The sequence below is a fragment of the Ambystoma mexicanum genome, chromosome 4p (assembly GCF_040938575.1).
Source record: "Ambystoma mexicanum isolate Mex_15411 chromosome 4p, UKY_AmexF1_1, whole genome shotgun sequence".
NCBI lineage: Eukaryota > Metazoa > Chordata > Amphibia > Caudata > Ambystomatidae > Ambystoma > Ambystoma mexicanum.
Window position 1 is genome coordinate 582,754,490 of NC_090927.1, and position 24,855 is coordinate 582,779,344.

Here is a 24,855-nt window from a genome sequence, read left to right on the forward strand (position 1 = left end):
GGGACAACAGACAACAACCTGACCATAGAAACCTGAAGGCAGAAGCAGCCTAAGAGGGCTGGAAAGGGGAGGCCAACAACTGCACTGCATAGCGCCCAACTTCTTTACCAGCAGCAACAGACAACCAAGCAACGAAGAGGGAAACAGGAACCCCCATCCCCTAAAAACCACATTGGCACCCCGCAAGGGCGGTAGGGGCAGGAAGATAGCAGGGAAAGCATCTGGCAATGACAATAGGCCCATCGGCCGAAACCCTCAACCTAAGGCACCCCAAACACAATAGCCAATCAACCTAAACCCCAGAAGGCAACTGACATCGCTGGTATGCTACAGCAAGATTGGAGCAAGAAATCAGACCCCAGGCGAGCTATAACCCAATCGCCAGACAGGGCAGCAGGTCACTGGGCCACCAAGGAGGACATACAAGCCCTTCTAGCGGTTATAAAGGTGGAATTCAGGAACTGCATGACCGAAATATCATCTATAGTGGAGAACCTCGATGACCGCATGGGAGAGGTGGAACAAAGGGTTAGCGAAACAGAGGAACAAACTTAACATAGAATTCACTAGTAATCATAACACCATCCAATAAACATCTTACCTATTGGGGTAAGTAATTCTTGCTAACACACTAAGGGCCTCATCACGAGTTGGGCTTTAGCCCTTAAATACGGCAGTACCGGTATTACCACTGCATTTAAGGGCTGGCCCGATCACGAGTTGGGCGCTAAATGGGCTGTTTTCTGGAGGTGAAAATCCCATTTAGTGCCCTGTTTTGGCGTTATTACTGCCGGCTGTATTAGCCTGCAATATTAGTGCCAAAAATGCCCCATTGGATCCAATGGAGAATGGGGATTTACTGTTAACTCCCAACCCATGATCCAGCGGTAATACTGCCGGACCAGTGGGTGCTAAGGCTATTACAGTCGGGCGGTATTACAGCCGGGATACAGCCCAACTCGTGATGAGGCCCTAAATCAGGATTATCCTGCGGATAAAGTACTAAGGTTGTGCTGTGTATCGTGGGTTGAAGTGTCGGTTCAAGCTGACAGAAATAAAAGCGAACATTGTTAAGCAAAATAAACTATGATTAAAGCCAGTTCTTTCTTTTTACCAAGGGGTTCAAGACAAATAGTTACCTCTTCTAGGTCAAAGGTTAGGGAATAAAATGAAATATGCGGATCGTAATATTCTAGGTAAGAAAAGGCAATAATAAAAAAAAGATGAATTTGTTTTTTAAAGTTGGTAAAGTTTGTAAGAATAGGGCAGATCCAGCAACAGGAGTACCCCTTACCTATTCTCAAAATGATATTCTGTTCAGTTATATTCAGTTCAGGTTACAGCCCAGTAGGCTCTTTACGTAGTCATGGGTATGCAAGTAATTTCCATGTAGTATCTGAAAATCATTAGAGAAATAAGAAATTCTGTGTATTCTTATAGGTAGGAAGGGTTCGACTTCTACGTTTTATTGTGTAGTGTAGAGGTTGCTTATTTTATATTCGAGAAGTCTTAACGCCAGTGCTCGGACCTCCACTTGCATCCCGGGGTGAGTTGACAGATGACATTACTGTAACTGTTTATACCATGCAATTGACATCATGTTTGGTACCTCAGATATAATCAGGTAGGTAGTCGTGGTGTCCTGGACCAACGACGTTACGTAGTGGCATTGTTAAATATAAAGTATGTTACAGTTAATGTTCATGTGACAGGATTCAAGCCCTGTATAAAATCTGTGCTTTTAAGTGGTGATTAGAGAATGGATGAATTAATGAAAGTCATACCGAATTGTTGTGGGCTTGTGATTAACACGAGTTGAGTTCATGGGACAATTCACGAACCACAGAATCATAGCCTCCTGTAGCGGTCTTCAACCCCCAAAATAAACCTAAGGAACTAGGTTCATAGGGTAGGCAAGAAGCTGGTAGCTGGGGGTGAGGACTTACATTTTGTAATAACCTTCAATATATGGGTGCAATGGCTCTTGATTATTGCCAGTTAGTTCCAATGTTACACTACATTGTTAAAACAGACATTCGGACAGGGCTGAAAGGGCCCGAGTTCCGTTGGCAACGAATAGAAAATGGACGCATTGATTAGTAATTAGCTTGTGCCTTGCTAATGGCAGTGTTAAAAAGTCATGCCCATGTAAGACAGGCATGGTATCAATAATAGACACAGACACAATGGATACAAGTTTCAAAAACCTTTATTTAGTAATTATGTTGGGTTGATATAATTCCTAACTGGCCCTAACTCTAGAATGGGTGTAATCGCGAACATTAAATAAATAACAAAACAGTCCAAGTCAGTCATAGTCAAAATAAAAAGGCCTATACTAAGAAAACCTAACCTTGCACTCCTTCTCAAAATGACAAATGTGCTAAGGGAATTCAAAAGGAAAATAGTGTCTCATAAGAAATGTCAGAATGGCTTTAAATAACAACTCGCTTCCCCACGTTCAGCACCAAAGGGTCTAGAGAGTTTCCTAAAAGGTACAGGTGGATGGCACAGTTCTGTCAGTCTTGCAAACCTTTACTTACTAGTACAATTTAACAGTTCATGCTTGGGCTGCAAGCTTCTGGTAGTTCAATCACTTCCTTGGGCTTTGTCTGCCTTGTCAGAAATAACAGTTCCACTTTGACTTTTACAGTACAGGCTTCCCTCTGTCAGGCTCGAGTCTGTCTTTCCCCTTTCACTTGACCACACAGTTCTGCACAGGCTTCCCTCTGCCAGCCCCAAGCCCGTCTTTCACTTTGTGGGGATTCCCTTCCCCAAGTTTTGTCTCAGGTGTCTTGAAGACTTTCGAAACTGCAAGGATTTTACATAAACCTCTATATGACCACTTCGACCGCTCTCTCAATAATTCTGCAATCCACAATCTTCCGCCTCTTACAACACCAATGCCTCTTGGGTACTTGTAGTTTCTCAGTCTCTTTGGTTTGCTTTCTTGTCCTCTTTCATAGCTCATATATTTTTCCCTTTTGGCATATTCAAAGTTCATATATTTTGCTTTTCATTCATTCAACTTTCTTTCGGGATTACGGTTGCTTTCTTGTCTTTGACTCCGAATCAACTCCGTACATTTCACAGAGACTTTTGAATGTGCACCTTTATCTCGCAGGACCACTCTGTTACTTTGTATCCATTCTTCTTACAATTCAACAATTATTATTTTCATTATGCATTTTATCGGCATACACAACCTTCAACTTTTGAGTTGCAGTTACTTTTGCTTTCAAAACAAACTTTTGTTGCCTTCGATAACTCACTGGTTGCGTTTACCAGCCTTCTTTACATCAATCGCTCTTCATGCATCAGCAAAGGCCGTTTCCAGCGCCTCCTCTGCGCATCCCCAACTCCGTTATTCACCCTGAAGGATTGCAGGCTGCTTTCAAGTACCTTGAAAGTTTCTTTCTTCAGCTCACTCAGTTTCAGTCTTGGAACGCTTACGGCTTCCGGCAAGTGGGTGGATTCTCGCCTAGCTTGTAGATCAGCCCCTTGGCCTCCCGACTTCCATTGCCTGGTTTGCATCAGCCCCGAAAGAGCTGTTCCTTCTCTTACCCAGCCTCGCTCACAGTGTGCGTCATTTTTTATTTGTCTGACTGGCATTTTAACAAGTGTCAAGTGTATATAGTTCGGATTACATGCCTGACTCTGCCTGGTCTCATTACAGGGACAGAGCCGGTGCAAGTCTGTGGAAGTAATCTGCCTGACCGTATTCCTCATCTTCCTCGGCTCAGTAGTGTGGCCAATGTAACCGGGGGAGGCATTATGGGAGCTGTAGTTGCCCATAAAATAAGCATGGCTAGGGGTTAGATGGGTTATGGAACTAGGGGGATACCATGTCTCGCCATCAGGTGTTTCTCCCCCCACTCCCCAAGGACCCCTTACACAGGTGATCCTCCCTCGCTTGTCGGCCCCCAGGGTCGGGATCCAAAAGCGATGGCCCTTCCATGGCCACCTGTGTACAGGATCCCAGAGGACTAGTTTGTGAAGCACTCTCTGGTTTTTCACACTCCCATGAAATGTTTGTATCTAAAAGGGAAGGAGTGTGCGTTTGCATGGATGAAGTGATGATCCCTGTTGGCACTATTGCTCCGAAAATGCATATAAACTTTGAAGTTTACAATAAAAACATTGAATTCATGGTCAGAGTTGAAACCATCATATACCGTCAGAAATGTACAAATGTAACTTGCTTCCAGTTGGAGTAATGCAAGTTCTCTGTCTCCTCCTTTTAAGCTGCATGAAACTGTTTAAAGTCCAACAAATTTAAGATCCTATTATCTACCATCTGATGATTGTTTGCCAATGTGATACCAAGGGCAGTTTCTTAGCACTCTAAGAAATTATCGGTTCTAGCTTCCACACTCGGGTGGGTGCCTTTTAGGCTTTCCCCCTTCGTAAGGGGGAAAGCCTATTTTTGTCTTCAGTCTATTTTTTGAGACACCCTAACAGAAAACACCCTATGGGTTTGTATATAAGGGTTGGGTAATTTCAGTACCTGGTTTTATTAAACTGACGACCTAGGTCATCTTTTACTAACACCTACACACTCCTAGTCACTTCTACAGGTTAATAAATAGTATTTTCACCATACGTAGACTGACATAAGGAATGTGATTGTGCTACATTACTTAGCCCAATTTTTACTGCTTAGTCATAGGACACACTTTATATTTACACAGTGTGCCTACTTCTGATGTGAGACTCACTCCTAATAGCAACTGATGGTAGGTGCATACTAGAATTGGTTAGATATTCCATTCAGTTTCCTGTCACTGTTAGATAAGCGGTACATCAGCATTTCCTAGCAAAAGTGGGCACTTAGGGAGGGATAGTTAGAACTCACATCTATCCTTCTGTCCTTCTTTGTATACACCACAACCAGTAGAGTCTCCAATGAGAATAATCCATGGCGATCCTCACACTAGGACTGCTGCACGTTATGTGAACTTTTGTTGCTTAAGAGCACCAAATTTTGGGGTAGTGTTCTAACTGTTTGTGTTATATGCTTGTTGCATGGACGATACCCTCTTTATACTTAAGACACCTTGTTGTGTATTTGCAGTTTGGGGTTGTAACATGCAAAGTCAGCATCCTGGGACTTCATGCAAGTGAATCAGGCAGAGCACGAACACTCAGGATGCCGGTAAGTATAAAAATGAACTTGCTTTATTAAATTACAGTGTTAAGCATAGCAGTTAGGCAGGAGGTTATGGATGGTACATCTGTACAGTTCAAGCTCCTTCCCTGAAGTCCTGAGCAATGCTCGCCCCTGGAGCCCGGGGCTACCCAAGTTCTACATTCTAAGCATCAAATGACATCATACATTTGCAGTAGGATACTACACACCTCCCTTCTATCCCCCAAAAATACCAAAAAGCTCAGATATCCATTTCTATATATGCAAGGGTGCTACACACCTCCTTTTCACAAAATAACACTGATGAGTAATTAGAATTACATTTGTTCATTTATAACGCGCTTAATACCAACAAGTGGGTTCTAAGTGCAGGGTCGGAATTCAATCCTGTGTTGCGCTGCGTTGCCTTGCTTCCAAGACAAACATGTTGCCCCTGAGCTATCCTTCCTCCCCAAAGTATTCCTATAAACTTCCATAGCACCTCCCAAAGATGACATATGACAGAAATGAAAATCATAGAAAAGCAACAGACAAAACAGAGAGAGAACACAAAACAGAACGTGACTGCAAGGGAACAGTTTGTAGTATGCAACACAAGGGTGAAGATTGGAAATACCCCTCATTGCAGAAGAACGAACACTAACAAGAAGCAATTAAGAAAATCACCCTCTTAAGTGTACCAGATGGAAACAAAACTCTTATAGTTATGCACAATTGACATAAGCCACAGACCCTCCAAGGTTTTTCATTTAGTGCAACTATCAACCACCTTGCTACAGAATTACTTGCCTGCCAAATTCCATCCTCCCATCTTTGTCGCTACACTGTAACATTTAAAAAGTCAGCATCCAAGAGGTTATGGATGGTACATCTGTACAGTTCAAGCCCCTACCCTGAAGTCCTGAACAACGCTCCCCCCCACCCCCCCGGGGCTACCCAGGTTCTACATTCTAAGTATCAAATGACATGATGGATTTGCATTAGGATACTACACAAGGTCCTGATTGCCAATCATGCTCAGGTGTTCTCAGATCATGACTCTTAGCTCTCGGATTGTGCTTCCAATATATGCTTCCTTGCTAATACAAAATATGGCATTAACAACACATTTCGAACTGCCATTAATAAATTGCCTGATGTTAACCATCACCATGTTGGTTGATGGATACATTGTTGGTGTTCAAGGCACAGAATCACATAAAGTAGTTACCACATTTAAAAAAAACCTGGAGCCTGTATTTCTGTATCCATTTGGAACCATGTTACTTGTTTTCATGCATAAATGAGGGGCTTAACATGGATTTGAGTGTTGGAGTCCTGGTGTACGTAAAGCTTGGATATTTTTCTATGTATTTATTAATGTCAGTGTCCAGATGCAACAGGTGGCAATGTTTTTTAATGATTTTATATATTTGTTGGCTATCAAAATTATATATGGCAAGGAATCGTAGACATTCTGTCCAATAAAAATGTGTTCTTATTTTGGAGCCAATAAGTCCAATCTGTTAATTGCCTTGGCTTTCACTTCTGCTTTCTTGAGATTAATGTTAGAGTAGCCCCTATTTTGAAATCGCCTCGTGTGAGAAACCTAAAGGTGTCTCACCCGCTAGTCCCCAGGGATCCGACATCCAGGTGGCCAGGACACGGCCATCAGTATTGGATCCAGTTCCTGGGGGTGGACCAGTGCAGGAGGATCACCTGGATGGGGGGGTCCTCAGGGAGTGGATGTGGGACACTGACAGGTGAGACGCGGTACCTCCTTCCTTATAACAATTCTTCTCCATCCTACCTCGTAGGATATTCAGAAGCTTTAACCCCCCTTTTCCGACACATCTTTTCTTACAGCACGAAAAACAACAGACTAACACCAGAGCTGTTTACCTGACATGTCCCAACACAAGTGTCAGGAAGAGTCAGACAATTAATAACCACACACACCTGACGGCCCTTTCCCTTCCCCACAGGGATAAAAGGTGGAACACAAGAGCACACTATGAGCAAGGCAAACCACACGATGAGTCGGCTATTCCAGAACAGGAGTTCAAGAGAAGGAGAAAGGCGGCCACAACCAAACAAAAGGACAACAAGGATAGAAGTGCCCTTGCCCTTTTCGACCCAGACCCGCAAAGCCTCTGAATGGAATTATAAGACCGGGGGTAACAGCCAGCGTGTGGTGTAGGAGATGTCAACAGTGCACTGAGCCCTCTTACGCTGATAATCAAAGCCAGGAGAGACGCTTGCTACCGTGGTATCGTCCTTTACTCCAGAGACAAGAAACGGCAAGCAGTTCTTTACAGCCAGTGAGTCAGAGGGAGACCCGATAGTAAAGCGGACTGTGATGAGCGAAGGTTGCAAATGGCAACACAAGGTGAATTAAAGAACAAGGACAGTGTGTGTTACAGAATTGTTAAAACAGCAGGGAAAGACCAGCCGCAGAGTAGTCTAGCGCCACATGGGCCCTCAATCGAAAGACTCTGCTCGATCCCCTTTTGTTAAAACTACATGTACCGAGACCACTAGGGGGCATGGATGGCAATGGCTGCCAGAAACGCATCTCCCCATGCCTGGAGAAAGAAGAGATGATAAAAGAGCGCTTCAAGAACCATAAATTGGTACAAAAATGACAATACGGCCACTGGAAGAAGTGGGGAGCATAATACCCAAAAATCAGAGCGGCAGACACCTATTGACCAGCCCTGCAAGTGTGGACGCATAGTTCGCCCAGAGGCCTGCTGAGCAGCAACGGCTTGCAGCAGGCACGAACAGCAAAAGGAGAGGGGGAGGTGATGAAAGAGGCCTCAGCCGAGGAGATCGCACCCCCCAGCAGACGATAGGTCGAGCAGATCCGCCTCATCCAAAGCACCGCAGCAGATCTGGGAGGCGAGCCAAAGCAGCCCTCAAGCGGCAGAAGGCGGCCTCACCCCAACGTCGGATCGAGCCAATAACTCCCAAGACTCTCTGACGCGGGAGAAACGCTGCCACAGACACCAGCCAGGAAGCGGGGCACCCCGAGACCAGTGGCACTCATATCCCGGATCAGACTGGAGGGAAGACTCCAGTGGTGTGTCTGAGAAGAACCGCAAGGCAGTGGATACACCTGACGGCAAGCTACAGCTGAGGCGGACCGGGGGTGCTGGTGGGGGGAGGCTGCAGCGTGAAGAGGGATAGCTCTTGTCTCAGTGCCATCCCCCACCTGCAGGGAAAACCGGGCAAAGGGTGCGCAGACAGCGGCAGGAGATAGAGGGGGGTGTGAGACTTCAACCCCCCCCCCCCACCCTGCCATCAAACATCCAGGGCAACTACAAGAGGACTGTGGAGGGAGAGGGGGGGGAAAAGAAAAAAAAAGAAGAAAAGAAAAATGGCAAACAATGATCTAATCCATGTTGCAACTCCATTCCCCAACACCAAAACCACACAAAGCCCCAGAGGCTCCAGGCGGGCCCCGGGGGGCCCTAAGAAGCAATAAACACCTTAGACTCAGAGCCATAGATAAGCTACACCACAGAAGAGGCACCCGAGGAGAAAAGGACTAAGGGGAAGGAAAGGGGGCATAAGGGGTGAAAGAAGCATGCTAAGAAAGCATCAATGAACCCCCAGAACACTGAACACTAGACAAGGACAATAGGTGAACCTGAGGGGGAGGTGTGATGGAAAGAGAGGCAACCCTCCCAGTGCCACAAACCCCCAGCCCAGCAGCGAGGAGTGGAGATAAACACAGAGCAAGGCCAGCAACAAGCCCCACCCCACAGCAAATAAGGTTAGAAGGAGTACCGTCCTGCAGAAAAGGAGGACCAAGAAGGCCTCATCATTAGAGGTCCGCCACAGAAGGGCACCGAACCCCCGCATGCACCGGGGGCGGAAGTGATTCCAGGACTGCCAGAGCCCCAGAGCAGGGCTAAGGCCAAGAAGTAATAAGCTGCCACAAATAACAAGATAGGGGGGCAAGAAGGGGAGAAGGGGCCAACAGAGGGACCCCACACAAAAGGTCTGGAGGCACTGCAACGATTCAAGAGAGAACAGCCCTCCCACCCCGGGAACTCCCACACCCCAGGCCCCACCATGGATAACACTTCCATTAAAGAGGACATAGCGGGTGTGATGGTGGACCCCCGCGCACCGACATCCAAACGTCCATAACAGAGCTACGTGGAAAGGTGAAAAAAAAAAGAATATATATATATATAAAATAAAAATCGAAGGATAAGTCGAGAACCTACAACACAACCAGGTCAACACGGACTTAATGGAATAAAACTAAATGTTAGAATAACAGACATTGAGCTAAGAGAGGACTAAGTGGATGATCTGGGGCGTGGCCTGGAGCGCCATCGATGTGGCTGCTCCTCTGATGGCCTCCGTGCAAAGCCCGGAACTCACCGTCATAAGATATGTCATAAGATATGTTTCCTGATGTCATCTTAACCCAAATAAGACTTCTTCGGTCACCGGAACGACAGGGCAGCTGCTGAAGCTGAGTGGAGCCCTTATCCCCCCCGTGATGTTCCCTTGTGCCCCCCATTCTGGCACACAGGTGTTGCCTGTTTCGTTTGATTATTCTACCCTGCTCCCCCCTCACCCCACTCAAGCCTACTTCAGCAGGAGTCTGTCCTGATACATTCTGGTTTCACCATCACCGTCTTGTGGACAATGCTGGATTTGACTTTTAAGGACTTCATTCATTCATGGTGCGTCACCCTTTCTCAACTCTCATGTTGAACTTCTTTTGCATCTTGTACTCATGGTGGCCATGAATCATGCTGTTCCCATCTTCATCTTGTATCCTGGCTTGCAACATTATGTGTTACTACTGACTTCTGCAATTGTATTCACTCTCCCCTCTTGCTTCTCCACTCTTTTGACTGCTAACTCTCTGATCTCTCCTCCTTTCCCTTCTCCCTTTTCCTATCTCCTCCCCTTACTTTATTCTATGCACGTACTCTATCAGAATTGTCCCTGGACCTAGTATAATAGCAACCTCATCTGTCTCCTCCTCCCTCCCCTTACTGTGTTTTTCCTCCCCAACCCCTCTCCAGCACTATCTAAAATGTCGTCAGGCCTAATATGATAGTCGCTTGTTTTGTTCCTCCCCTACCTTTCTGCACCCCTCTCCCTCACCTCTTGTTTTTTTTCCGGCTCTACCAGAAATGTCGTCAGGCCTAGTACGGTAGTCGCCTGTCTGTTTCCATTTTCTTCCCACTCTCCCCCTACGTTCCTTATCTATGTTTTAGCTCTTGCACCATCTGAAATGTCGTCAGGCCGAGTACGATAGTTAATTTCACATCCTTACTGTTCATGGCCTGTAAGAATGTCATTGTTTTTTTCCCTTGTTCCCTCCCTTGCCTTGAAGCGCTTTGAAACACATTGTGTATAGGCGCTATATAAATAAACTATCATATCATATCATATATCGTTGTCCCGGGCCGGCGCCCGCAGCCTCTGAAGCTCCTGAAGCGCCCGCGGCCGAAAAACCTAAGATGGCGGACAGCGGACCCAGGCCCAACATCTGAGGCACCCGCTATTGCCCGCAATGACCTGCAGCCAAGGTAGCGCTTGCCTGCAGAGACGCTAGCCTGTCAGGCGGCCCCTGCCTTCTCATCTCAGTGGGACCGGAGGAACAGATATTCTGTGAGCGCACAGAGATGGCCCTTGACAGCCCACAATAAACTGCCGTAAAACGGAGCACTGCCGTGAGCTGCCCGCCACTGTCGGGAGAATCGAAACAGCTGGACCGCCCGTCCCCGACCCCCTCTCTTGCTTACCATCTCTGGGCGCCTCACTCTCTGGAGGGTGAGCGGCACAGTACGGTCTTGCTTCTCTGCTCCTCAGTGCTGCACGCTGTCAGAGCCCTCATACAGAGGTGAGCTCATACCACACACCTGGTGACACGAGCACTGCAGTCCCAGCCGCCCGCCACGACCACCCCAGCTGAGGCGCTCCATTCAGCTGAATAACCGGCTTCCTCCTGCCGCCCCGACGGAGTTTCCTCCTCATCCTGGCCTTGCCTCCTCAAGCCCGATTCCACTGCTTAAGCCCCACGTAGGGATCTGCTTCCTGTGAACCGGAGCACAATCCTCAACACCTGCAGCAACTTTGCAGGAGCTTGCCCCTTCATCAGAACCAGCTCCTCTTGGAGGAGTCTCTTACCCTGGCAGCCCCCTGGGACCCGCTGCCTCTGTCAGGGTCCTGGACCCTGCCTGCAATTCTTCTGGCCCTGACCCCTGGGCTCGCCCAAGCTCAGAGGGCCTTCGGACTCCAACCGGACCAAATTAACCCATGAACCCACTGAAGGAAAAATCTACTCAGCAACATGGAGATAATGGGAAGATAGCTCCGCAGGTGACACTGCCTGGGGGACCCAGATGGAAACTTGTTGAACACCAAAAGAAGCATTGTTCTGTATTTCTACATCTGATGAACCGGAGGTAAGGGCACATACAGGGAAGCTGTTTTGGCCTGCACAGCCCTACTTTCTCAGGACTCTGCCTAACTTCAGCCCAGACGACTGCCACCGGCACCAATCACGCCCATATAACCAACTACTCCCATCTAGGAGAGCCGCCCTCCCACATATCAAAGAACAGGGAGACTCCGCTCAGGGCTCAGCTTCACCTCCATCACCCCACCTGCTCACCCCAGCCAGGGGACCCTGCAAACTTTGACCTCTAGGCAGCAAGCTGATCTCTCCCCCCCGCCCCCTGAAACCCTTCTGCAACAAGGATCCAGCTTGAGGTGGATGACCTTTGTCCAGCTCCCAAACAGGACCTTACTTCTCCCCCGAATCCTCAAAGCTGCGCCTGGCCCACCGGGACTGCGGAGGTGCCTGCAACGTTTTTCCACTGACTGAGGGGAGCGCCCTCACTGAAATACCCCCCCCCCCCGGGCCTCGCCCTTGCACCCCCGAGGATCACTCGAGCATTCCCTGAGCATGACTCGCAGAAATGGCCAAGCACCTGAAACCCCCTAAACATGCAGCTATTACCACCATGCTCCTTTCTTCTGACAAGGGGAGGAAATCGGACGCCCGAAACTCTCACCTCAAAAATCCTTGGAAGATAGGGAACAATTGGCAACCAAAGAAGATCTCCAAGCTTTCATGTCTGATATCAAAACCCAATTCAGGTCCTGATTGTTGGAGCTCACCACAAAGCTGAAGCAAACGGACCAGAGGATCACAGACATGGGACAAAGGCTAGGTGAAGTGGAGGATTTGACCCAGGAACACTCTGCAACGTTGACAGAAGTCCGACGGTCAATTCAGACGCTGCTTGATAAAAATGAAATTCTCGAATTTAAACAAGAAGACCTCGAAAACAGGGCACAACGCAACAACCTGTGGATCCGAGCGGTGCCCTCCTCAGTCCTGGACAAAGACTTGGCTGAGTACGTGGGTTACTTTTTTCAGTCGCTGCTCCCACACCTAGACAAGACACAACTCGCCCTGGACCATACCCACAGGTTGCGCCCCCGTTGGGGCATAGGAGCAGCCTCCCAGCCAGATGTAATAACAAGGGTGCACTTTTACACCACCAAGGAAGCCATCTCTGCAATAGGAAGAACTTGGGACAAGCTTTCCTTTCAGGGCTCCTCTCTCCAAATCTATGAGGCTTGCCTCTTGTGACGATGCAAAAGCATTGAGCCCTTCGTCCTCTCACCCTTTTCCTCCAGGAGCACCAGGTTCGCTACTGATGGCTGTTCCCGATAGCTCTCCAATTCACCTACAAAGGAACTCTCCAATGGATCAGCCACCTGGGAGATGCAGCTACAATCCTGCGCTCAAACTCTCTTGGAGGGGCGGGAGATCCGCAGGCCAATCCTAACCCACAGGACCCAGGCGGCTCTCCTGTCAAGTCGAAACGTCTGGCCTGGACAAGAGTGCAGAGAAACGGAAGGCAAAATGACCCCCGGTGACCCTAGCGAATGTAGATGACTCCGAAACAAGAAATTAAAATCATGCTGCTACGGGCTTCGCACAGCCCATGCCCGACTCCAGGGTGCATGACACCAACTTTCCCTTGGAGTGGAATCTCACTGACTGATTACTTGTTGGCGATATTTGCCCAGTTGGTGAGGGGGAGGTCCGACCAAAAGGAACCGGCTCCCCCAGATAATGTAGTAACCTCCCGTTTGAGGCAACCCAGGATGCACCCCCTACGCACCAGAAATTGAAATTTGTCACGCCAAACGTCAGGGGCTTAAACTCCCCCCCCCAAAAGAAAATCTATGTTGCACCACTTACAAGAGGGGGAAGCCTCTGTAGTCTTCCTGCAGGAGACCCACTTAATCCCGGTGGATTTCTCCCGGCTCCGTAACAGCTTTTTCCCACTGCAATTTTTAGCTTCCAATGGCACAAAGAAAGTGGGCACTGCGATCCTCTTCACTAAAGGGGTAAGATCACAAATCTTGGACACTATGTGCTGCCCGGAGGGCCGCTTCATGGCGGTCAAATGTCTCATTTATGGACAAATCTACTCCCTCATTTCAGTCTACGCCCCGAACGACAAACAGGAGGGGTTCTACACAGACTTGGAAGAATCCCTCCTTCCATTCACCGAGGGCCAAACTCTATCATCAGAGGGGACTTTAACGGGGTTCCCGACCTGTTAAAAGACAAATTGCATCCCTCGACCGCCTGAGATGCTAGATTGGCGACAGGCCTTCTCCACCTTTTCTGGACCCTGGGCATGGTCGACTAATGGAGAGTGATCTACCCCAACGAAAGAGACTACTCCTTTTATTCATACGTGCATTGAACCTTCTCCCGGATCGACCTGTTGGCCTCCACGCAGATCCTTGCCTTCCGGACGACGTCGTCATTGGCCCCAGGGTGCTCTCTGACCACGCTCCGGTTGCTCTGAAACTCCGAGCCCACGACCCGGACCCCCCCGCCCGACGACGATGGAACCTGTATGATCCCATCCTAAATCACATGTCAGTAAGAGACACTATAGCGAAATCCATTGCAAATTTCTTCAGGGAATACCTGAATGAGGACACTTCCCCAGCTAACACCTGGGATGCTATGAAAGCCGTGGTAAGAGGAGAACTAATAGCTCAGGGGCCGGCCTTTCGCAAGCACAGGCAGCAGACTCGCATTATCCTGGAGAATGAGGTCCATGAGGCCGGGGCTGCCCACAAACGCACTGGTTGGTCCCCGAAATCCAATCGGGCCCTACAAGCCGCCCGGAAAAGGCTGGAGGCGCATTATGCGGAAGCTACAGCACACCTGCTCACGAAAACCAAACAAGGGTACTATGCCAAAGGCAATAAGGCAAATACACTGCTAGACAAAATACTATCCTGGGCCTTCGTGACCCCCAGGGCCTAGTCCAGTATGCAGAGCAAGACAAACTACGTCTCGCGGTCGCCCACCTCTTGAATGTACTGTCGGTATCTCCAAGAAGCCGGAAGGAGCAGCGGGACCATCTACAAGATTCAACCCTGCCTCACCTCACCGACAACACGAGGGAGAGCCTCGAGATCCCTATCTCAGGTGAGGAAGTCGAGGCAGCCATTAAGAGTCTCAAACCCAGAGCCCCGTCCCAGACAGGTTTACAACACGATTTTACAAAATCGTACGCTCCCAATTGATAGCTCCCCTCACAACCCTTTTCAATTAGTTTGCTAATTCGGGATCCATCACCCCCTCTATGCAGGAGTCGATCACGGTCCTCATTCTTAAGCCCAGGAAAGATCCTAGGGATAATGACTCGTACAGGCCCATCTCACTTCTAAACCTAGACGCCAACATATACTCGAAAATCCAGGCTAACCGCTTTGCAGGTGTCCTCCCTGATATCATCAACCCAGATCAGACGGGATTCATCCTGCACAGGTCGACTGGTGACAATATCCGCAGAGCCTTGAACCTCATAGGCAACGCAAACCAGGACCTACGGCAGCTTGCTTTATTGCCCCTAGATGCCACCAAAGCATTTGATAAAGTGGACTGGACTTCCCTACGGCTATGCCTTGAATCCTTCCACTTTGGCCTGACCTTCAAAAAGCTTGTCCTGGCCAACTACCAGTCCCCAAAGATGCTCCTTAAGAGTTAATGGCCTCCTATCTGACCCGATTCCCTTGACCTGTGGAACTAGACAGGGATGCCCTCTTTCTCACCTCCTCTTTGCCCTGGTCATGGACCTCCTCGGCCAACGAATCCGCCTAAACTCACAAATGAAGGGCCTCCAAGTAGGCCCCTCCCAACACAAGATTGCACTCTATGCCGACTATGTCCTTCTATCTATTACAGATATTGCTGCTTCCCTTGAGCAAGCCGTCGCAGAGATTCTGTCATGACCCTTGCCCCTGGCTCTCACTGGCAAGTCAGCCTTCCAGTTAGGGCCAGGTCAAAGGCCTTAAAACCTCATCGAAGACTCTCTTGGAGTCAGTCCCGGGGGGGTGGGGGGGAGGGTTCAGCCAACATGGAGGCACACACATAGCTCAGTTACATGGAACTGAGCTAAGCGTTCTAGTCTTTTGGGTGTGGCAGGCCTGGTTCTACTTTGGGTGTGGCAGGCTTGAGACTATTTTACCTGGACTACTTTAACTGAGACTATTTAAACCACACCCAAACAGCAGAACATGCTTTGCGTTATTCTTCTGTGGGCAGCGTAACGCTCACTGTGTCCGGTTCTTTGATGCCAGCTTACCTGAAACCAAGGACCTGCAGAGAGAGAAAGAACACTATGAAATTTACCTGGAATAGTATCCTGTCTTCAATCCATCGCCGACTTCAGTTCCACTCACCTGAAGGTACGAACTCCATCATCCGGCACCGCATGCATCCTGGAATACCATAACCTGGAAAGAGGAGAAAGAAAGACAGCATAAGTAAGTGTTTACTCACGTTTCCTCCCGAATGAAGAAAGCCACACAATTCTTACCTGGGTAGTCATCTCCTGGTCAGTATCATTGCTGTAACATTACGCCGCTCGGCGAAGAACATCGCAACCTGCAAGGAGAGAAAAGACACAGGTTAGCAATATAAAAGGTGAAACAGCGCAGCGCATCGCGCATTACTCACCGGACAGCATCGCGCACACTGCGCTTTCGCCTACCGGCCCATGTTCATCTTCAAACTGCATGACAACACCAAAATACCTTTCCATACCTAAAAGGAAAGAAGCAAGACATTATTCGAACTAAGAGGAACAAAAGAACTGCATTTAAAGACTAACGCACCAAACCTACGGAGCCGCAGCAGGCCTGGATTCCTACAGGGGGCATGCATCAGTGAAGGAACTTGGTCGCTGCTCGCCCCCACATCTACGCGCCCCTGCCACGAGGAGCAGGACGGAGAATCCACCTTTTACAATATTAAGACCCATCTTTAACCAGAGGCATTACCAAGGGACCGGGAGAGGGTTCGAGAGTGCAAATCATCCAACCAGGGCTGGGTGGTGTCCCCGTGGATACCAGGTGAGCGTAACAGATTCATAGGTTTGGGAGAGTAGCGGGTTTCACCATCAATTTCGGGAAGTCAGTAGCTCTGGTAATTGGGCGGAGGCAGGGGGAGCAGGAGTCCCTGGAAGCGCTATGCCCAATACAATGGAGTGAGAAGGCCATTCCCTACCTCAGGGTCCAAATTCCGGGGGACGTCTACCAGGCAAACTTTCCCTCACTCTTCAGAGAGCTGGAGAGAGATCTTGACCGCTGGCTCTTGTAGGAAATCTCACTGCTTGGCCGTATAACCGCCTGCAAAATGAACATGCTTCCTGGTTTCCTCTACACCTGCTCATCTTTGCCCACCACAATCCCTGTGCCGCTTGCAGAGGCAAATGTTCAGGTTCATTTGGAGGGATAGGAAATCACGCATCCCTCAGAGGACAATGATGGGCGGCCCCAGATTAGGCGGATTGGGGGTCCCCGACCTTTGGAAATACCAGACAGAACCACAACTAGCCCATGTTCAGGCCTGGACCAAGACCTTGGGGCACCCAAAATGGGTGGAAATAGAACAATCCTGCGTTTTCTCCCATATATCCCCCCCAGCTCCTCTGCTCAGGACATGGACGTGAAATCTCTCTTCCACCAAACATACCATGAAGGCCTTGAATTTGGCTCTGAAATATAAGGGAATCCTGAGGAGCCCAGGCCCCTACTCCCCAATCTTTGATAACCCGGCCTTTGCACCAGGATTCTGCCCGTTGAACTTTCAGAACTGTGTTGCAGGAGGACTTGAAGCCCCAGGTCAACTCTTCGAGGAAGACCAGCCCCGCTCCTTTGAGCAATGCAAAGCTGCCTTCCAACTAGCAGAAACAGATAGGTTTACATACTCCCAACTCCGACACTGGTGCTCCCATCCATCGACCAGATTGGCAGCGCTACGTGCCCCTAGCCCCCTTGAATTTACCATGAAAGACTTACCATTGCGAGGAAATATCTCCACTCTTTATAAGCTTTTGCAAGAAAACCCTCTCACCGCTAGGGCACCTTATATGTCACAATGGGAAGAGGACCTGGGGCACCCCATAGAGGTCCAGTCCTGGGTAGATATCTGGTCGAGGACACATGCTTCTTCCCTCTGCATCACCAACCGAGAATGCGACCACACGTTGATCCTACGATGGTACTACCCCCCGATGCGTTTACACCACTCGGGCATTGGATCCCCTGTGTTGGCGCTGCTGCGGTCTACCAGGTTCATTTTTTCACATGTGGTGGACATGCTCGAAAGTGAAAGAGTTCTGGTCCCAATGTATTGCCACAATAAAAGACATAACCCAGGTGGTGATCCCGCTGAACCCTGAATCCGTCCTCCTGGGGGTTCCGATCCCGGGCAGCTATCCGAGTGCCGGCAGAAGGGCTACTCTTATAACACAACTCCTGCTGGCCGCGAAGATCACCATAGCACGCACGTGAAAATCTGCGGAGGGCCACCTGAAAACCCTTTGGTGGCTAAAACTCTGGGACATTTTGATAGCGGGGAAAATCACTGCAGCCAAAGCTGGCTTCCTACAACGCTTCCTGAACACTTGGGCGCCCTTCCTGGACTTTGACCGGAATTTCCCAGCCCTGACCTACAAACTGCGGCTCGTTGCAAGGGCCCTCCAGTCGAACTGCGAACAGCCAGACCCTAGCCATGCTTAACCTGATCATGATGCACCCTGACTCAGGGAGGGGGATAGGGGGCTCGAGGAGACTTATGTACTACATTGACAGTCATATGTTGTTGTCTGTTACTGATCATGCTGTCATCTGTGTGCTGGTTTAAAATAAACATATTTAAAAAAAAGTGGATGATCTGGAAAACAGAGAAAGGAGATCAAACATAAGAATAGTGGGACTGGAGGAGGTGGACGGTGAGCCCAGAGCCCAGGCTGAAAAGAAAGTGCAAGATATAGTGGATCACCTCTTCCAAGCCAAAGGCAGTAAAAAAGTGCAGATGGAAAGAGCACATAGAGGGGGGAGAGCCTTTAACGGTGGCCCAATATCAGTGGTGGTGACATTCCTCCACTACAAAGAGAAAGTGGAAATCCTCCTCAGAGCCAAGCAGGCCCAAGTGATCGAATACAGAGGCTCCAACGTCAGGATGTATCAGGACCTTTCGGGCCTCACCCTGAGTCGACGAAGAGAATGTAAACCACTCACCACATGGCTCACAGAACAAGGCACAAGATACAGATGGGGATACCCCTTCGCACTAACCTTCGAGGTTAAAGAACAGGACTACCGAGTCACGACGCCGGAAGAGGCAAAACAAGTGCTACAGCATCTAACAGATAATGGAGATACAAGGGGCCTAAGGGGCCCACAAGCAACCCATTTACTGAGGATGTTGCAAACAGAAATGCGGCCCCAAAGGCGTAAGAGGAGCAAAGCTGGAAGGAAATATTTGAAACTAAGCTCCCCATCTCCATCCAAGCCGTCCTGATCTAAAGCAAAGCACCAAGTAAGACTCACAAAGCACTGAACTGTAATAGGAGATAATGGAAAGTGAAGCAATTTAAAGATCCCCCCCCGGTTGGGGAAAATCTCTATTGGCACTCAGTTTTAGGAGGGCGTCCCGACACATAACCCCACAGTTTGGGTATATATCCGTGGACATGTTCAGTTACCAAGAATTACCCTTAAAAAGCGACAGGAGAGGGGGGAGACAGATGGGACTAGGGTTAAAAAACAAGGAAAGCATGGGTACTCAGAGAAGGGAAAGAGAGGGTGTGTAGAGGGCAAAATAAAAAAAGAAAGACCTATTACAGCAATGGTAGAACCGTATAGACGAATGATGGGAAAGAGCACTCTCAGGGTGGGAACCCTAAATGTCAAGGGACTAAACTTCACAACCAAAAGGTCCCTAGTGACCCGCGAATGCTAGAGGGCTCCTTTAGACGTGCTTTTCATCCAGAAGACCAGAGTGAAAGCAGGAGAGGATAGGGCGTTAAATGGCAGGGGAATAGGCCAAACGTTCTGGGCCTCCTCGACACAGAAAAAAGCAGGGGTGGGGCTAATACTAAACAAGAAAATCTGGCTGTCATACCACAGGGTCCAATCGCTGATGGACGGCAGGCTCCTAGTGGTGCAGGGGACCTGGGAAGGGACGTGGATCACCCTAGAGGGAGATTACGCCCCAAACCAGGGTCGGTGGGAAACAACAAAGGACTTACCATAACAGTAGGAGATTTGAATACGTGGGCAAGCCCCAACTCGATAGATGAGCCCCGGGGCTAGAGCTCAGGGGACCAATGGGGGGGTGAGGACAGATTTAAGAAAAGTCTGGAAGCCAGGGGCCTGCTAGACATCTGGAGGTCACAGCACTCAGAGGGAAAGGGATATACTTTCTGGTCCAAAGTTCATGACACATTCACAAGAATAGAATACCTACTAATTGCTAGGGAACATGGCTTGAGAATAACAAATAGTGAAATTTGCGCAGTGGAATGGTCAGACCACGACATGGTGACCATGACTATGGAAACCGAGGGCATAGGGGAGCGCAAATTCAGATGGCGCTGCAATGAATATCTGTGGAGGGATAAAATCTTTGCGGGAGAACTCAAGACAGACATTGAGGAATACTTCCTACTCAATGACAACAGGGAGGTGGGTGGCATAACATTATGGGGTGGGGGAGGCCACGTGGAGAGGAACCGTAATGGGAGAGGGAGCCAGGAAGAAATGGGAGAGGAGATTGCAAGAGGAGAAACTGGGTAAAGAAATGAAAACCTTAGAAGATGCCATACACTCGGGGGGAAGTACAGGGAGGAACACTTAATAACCCTAAAGCAGAAAAGAGCAGATTTAAAGGCTCTAGGGATAGGGGACATAATACGCAAGATGAAGTTCATAAAGCAAAAATTCTACGAGAAAGGAGACAAAGCAGACAAGCTCCTAGCGGCCAGACTAAGGACCCAAAGAGCCGATCGATGGGTAGAACGGATCAGGGAGGGCGAGCGAGGCTGTGAGACATCCCCGGGCGGCATAGCCAACCTCTTTGCAAAATACTATGAAGTCCTATACAAAACAGAAGACTCCGGGAGCACAACAGAGATGCAGAACTACATAGCAGGGACAGGGATGATACATTTAACACACACAAAAATAGAGGCCCTGGAATCTCCATTCACCCCGGAAGAAGCGAAGGCGGCAATAAGTAGACTCCCCCTGGCAGGGGCGCCAGGGGAAGATGGGTACACAATGGGCTTTTTTTTTTTTTAACCAACTTTATTTTCATTTTTAACTTGAGACAATGGTTGAGCTTTCGTTACAACATGTGTTAAGAACATTGTGATCAACATGTACCTTTTATTCAACACCCTTGAACTTTCTTGTAGGGTCTAGTATTATCTTCATACTTTTCCCCACCCCTCCCCCCCACCCACCCCACCTTTCCTTTTACTAATTGAACCAATCAAAACCGTGGTTGACCAGAACAATTCCAAGAGGCAACCCCTCACCATATCTTCTGCTGCCTTTATCTGATATGGATGTTTCTAAGAGCCCGGGGTTTAAAGTATTGATGCTCTCGCTCCCCCACATAGTCCTGGAGTGGGTCCCATATGGCCAAGAATTTCAGATATGACCCTGATTTTGTGGCGCAGATGTTTTCCATTGCCATAACTCCCCACACTTTCACCCACCACCATGGAGTTGAAGGGCCCTCCACTGTCTTCCATCGTTGGGCCACTGTCATCCTTGCTGCAGCCAGAAGGTGGGTTATGAGGGCCGCTCTGTTTCCTGGGGCTGCATAGTTCCCTTCTGCCACTGCCCCCAGCAGAATGACTTTCGGGGACCATGGTAGGTCTGCGCCCGTTATGTCCCTGATCAGGCTCAGTATTTCTTTCCAGAATATTTTTATCCTTGGGGCACGACCACCACATATGGGACATGTCTCCTCTTTCTCCACACGGACGCCAGCATTCTGGGGGGTACGTGGGGATCATTCTGTGTATTCTACTTGGGGGTAAGTACCAGCGTAACATAGTTTGTATGCCAATTCTTTAATTGCCGTGGATTTGGATAATTTGTGCGCCCTCCTCCAGATTTGACTCCATTCTTCTTGCGTAATCTCCTCCCCTATGTCCTGCTCCCAATCTTTCATGTACTGGAGGGAGTCGTCTGTTTGCGCCTTATCTAGTAGCTTGTATACTCTAGCGATCCCTTTTTCATGTGTCCCCTCCCATATTGTCCGTTCTAGGCCTACCCGGGGTTGTAACCCGGCTCTTTTTACCTCTGGGTGTGAGATCCAGTGACGCAATTGAATATATTTGAATCTGTGGTTTTCGACGAGGCCGAATCTATGTTTACATCCTTCGAAGGTGAGTGGGGCGTCGTCCTGATACATGTCTTGTAGGGACAATGTGTCTGCTTCGTTCCAGCCTTCCCAGAAGCTTTTGTGAAGGCCAGGTGAGAAATCTGGATTATGCGTGATAGGGGATAGTCGGCCCAGACCTAGTTTGACCCCCCTGCTACGGATAGCCTTATCCCAGCTGTGTAGGGCCGTTTTAGTGGTTGCTAATAGGATGTCTCTTGCTTTTGTTTTAGGAATGGTAGCTTACTCAAAGGGATATCTGTCGCAGTCTGTTCTATTTTCCCCCAACCTGGAAGAGGGTCTTTACCCGCCCATTTCAATGCTGGTGCTAATTGGGCTGCTAACACGTATCTCCCCATATCCGGGACTCCTAGCCCCCCCAAGTAGTGTGGGCCGCATCAGGATCCTTTTTTGGATCCTCTGCTTCTTATTTCCCCAGATGAATTTAAACATCGCCTTTTGGAGTTCTAGGATCTGTTTTGGGGGGATGTCCACTGGGGTTGAGCTTACTACATACAGTACCTTGGGTAGCAAGGTCATTTTTATCGCCGCTATTCTAGCAAACCAGGACAATTCCTGGCATCCCATCTCTGCAGGCACTTCCATAGAGGTGTAATGTTTGCCTTAAGCAGATTCTTGACAGTTCTGGTGATATGGATTCCTAGGTATTCGAGGGACTGTTTTTCCCATTTATGGGGATAATGTTCTTTCAGGAGAGCTATGTCCTCACTACCTTCGGTTATATTCAACGCTTTGGATTTTGAATAGTTTATTGTGAACCCTGATGTCTTTTCGAACTTCTGCAGTTCTCTGATTATTCTGGGTAATGTGTGTTTGAGTCTGCCATATAAAGCATGATATCATCTGCGTAGAGGGCTATCTTGTTTTGAATCTCCCCGGTGCGCACCCCTCTAATTCCCGGGTCTTCCCTAATTCTGCAGGCAAATGGTTCCATTGCCATGGCAAATATGAGCGGGGATAGAGGGCACCCCTGCCGAGTACCCCTCCGGATATTGATTCTTTCGGAAGTGTAACCATTTACCATTAGTTGCGTAGATGGATGCTGGTAATTTGCCAGAACCATCTTGGTGAATATCGGTCCACAGCCAAAACCCTCCAATATCAGTTTTAGGTACCTCCAGTCTATGCTGTTGAATGCTCGTGTGGCATCTAATGCGGCGATCGAGAATTTTTGGCACCCCCTCCCCCCAGTCCATTATGTCAATTACGCACCGGACATTATCCTGAGTATGTCTCCCCCTTATGAAACCTGCCTGGTCTGCGTGTATTATCTCGGGCAGTACTGCTGCCAATCGATTCGCCAGTATTTTCGCATACAGTTTTGCATCTGTGTTGAGGAGAGCTATGGAGCGGTAACTGGTGCATTCTACTGGGTCTTTCCCAGATTTTAGGGGTAATATCGTGGTTGAGTGTCCCATATCCTTTGAAACTGCTTCCCTATCCCTGATTAGATTGAAGAGGCGAGTGAGGGGGGTTGGCAATTGTGTCTAGAATATTTTGTAAACCCCATTCCCTAGTCCGTCGGGGCCTGGTGCCTTTCCCCTGGGTAGTGCTGCTATCGCATCACACACTTCCTGTATTGAGATGGGGTCCCCCAATTTTTCTTTTTGTTGTTCCGATATCTGTGTCAATTTTACGGCTGACAAATATGACTCTTGTTCTGCTGCATTCAGGTTCTCACTACTCAGCATTTTTTTATGAAAATGGACCATCATTTCTAGTTTATCCTCTTCTCCCGTCTGCAGTTCCCCTCTACTATTTCTTAGCCGGGTGATATAATTACGCGCCTTCTGTTTGCGTAGTTTGGCTGCCAAGACTTTGCTCGCTTTCCCCCCGTGTATGTAATATGATTGTTTAGTGTTTAGCAGTATTTGTTTTTCTAGTTTGGCTCTGGCCTTTTTAAGGTCTCGCCAAGCTCTGGGCGTCTGCCGGGTCTTATGGAGCTTTTCAGCGCTTTTAACATCTTCTTCCAATTTGCGCGTTATAAGGGCTCGCTCCCTATAGTATTGCGTTGCTTTTGCTATGAATTCCCCCCTAATTACCGCTTTCCCCACATCCCACACCACCCTCCAGTCCACCTCTCTGTTGTCATTTTCAAGGAAATAGTTCCCTATGGCTTCTTCCATATGTGCCCTTAGTACAATATCCCTCAGGATTGTTTCATTTAGCCTCCATTGTGGTTGGGGTCTATGTATTGTCCCTTGCAGTTCTATGCAGGTCACGACTGGGGCGTGATCAGAGAGGTATTGGACTCCGATTTCTACTTTTATGACATAGGGGATCAATGTAGAGGACACCAGAATAATGTCTATTCTAGAGTAACCCCTGTGCACTGCTGAGTAGTGTGTGTATTCTCGGGTGTCCGTGTGGGAAAACCGCCACGTTTCTATCACATCCAAATCTCTGAAGAGCTTTCCAAGGGTCTGTCTGTTTCGCTGATCTGCTGCGGTTGGGGGGGGGGGGGTGTTTTATCTAATTGCAGGTCCATTACACAATTAAAATCCCCTCCTATTATCACTCGGCCTTCGCACCATCCTCCCAATTTCTGCAGTAATTTAGGGATGTACTGGTCCCGTTTTTCATTGGGGGCGTAGAGTGCTAGTATTGTATATAATTGACCATTAACAGAACCCTTTACCCCCAGGTATCTGCCTTCCTGATCCTTCAGTGTTTGTTGTTTGCGAAAGTCTAAGTCTGTGCTACATAAGATTGCCACCCCTTTTGTTTTTGTTTGGCTTGAGGCGAAAACCTGAAGAGGGTATGCTCTGCTCCGCATCCTTTTTTCATCTTTCTGGAGCAGATGCGTCTCCTGTAGGATCGCTATCTTTGATTGCATGGCTTCCAATCTACCTAAAATCGAACGCCTTTTAGCGGGGGAGTTTAACCCCTGGACATTAACCGAGACAATGTTCACTTCTTCCATTGCTCCCTAGGTGGA

General features: G+C 48.5%; 1 protein-coding gene across 1 annotated transcript in view; it reads left to right on the top strand.

The window, feature by feature from the left end:
• The window catches only part of LOC138453366 (elongin-A-like), a 1,511,245-nt gene that overhangs the window by 45,707 nt on the left and 1,440,683 nt on the right, over positions 1-24,855 (top strand). The window contains exon 2 of the mRNA XM_069606133.1: positions 5,075-5,155. Coding sequence (XP_069462234.1) covers positions 5,075-5,155 — 81 coding nt within the window. The remainder of the gene's footprint in view (positions 1-5,074; positions 5,156-24,855) is intronic.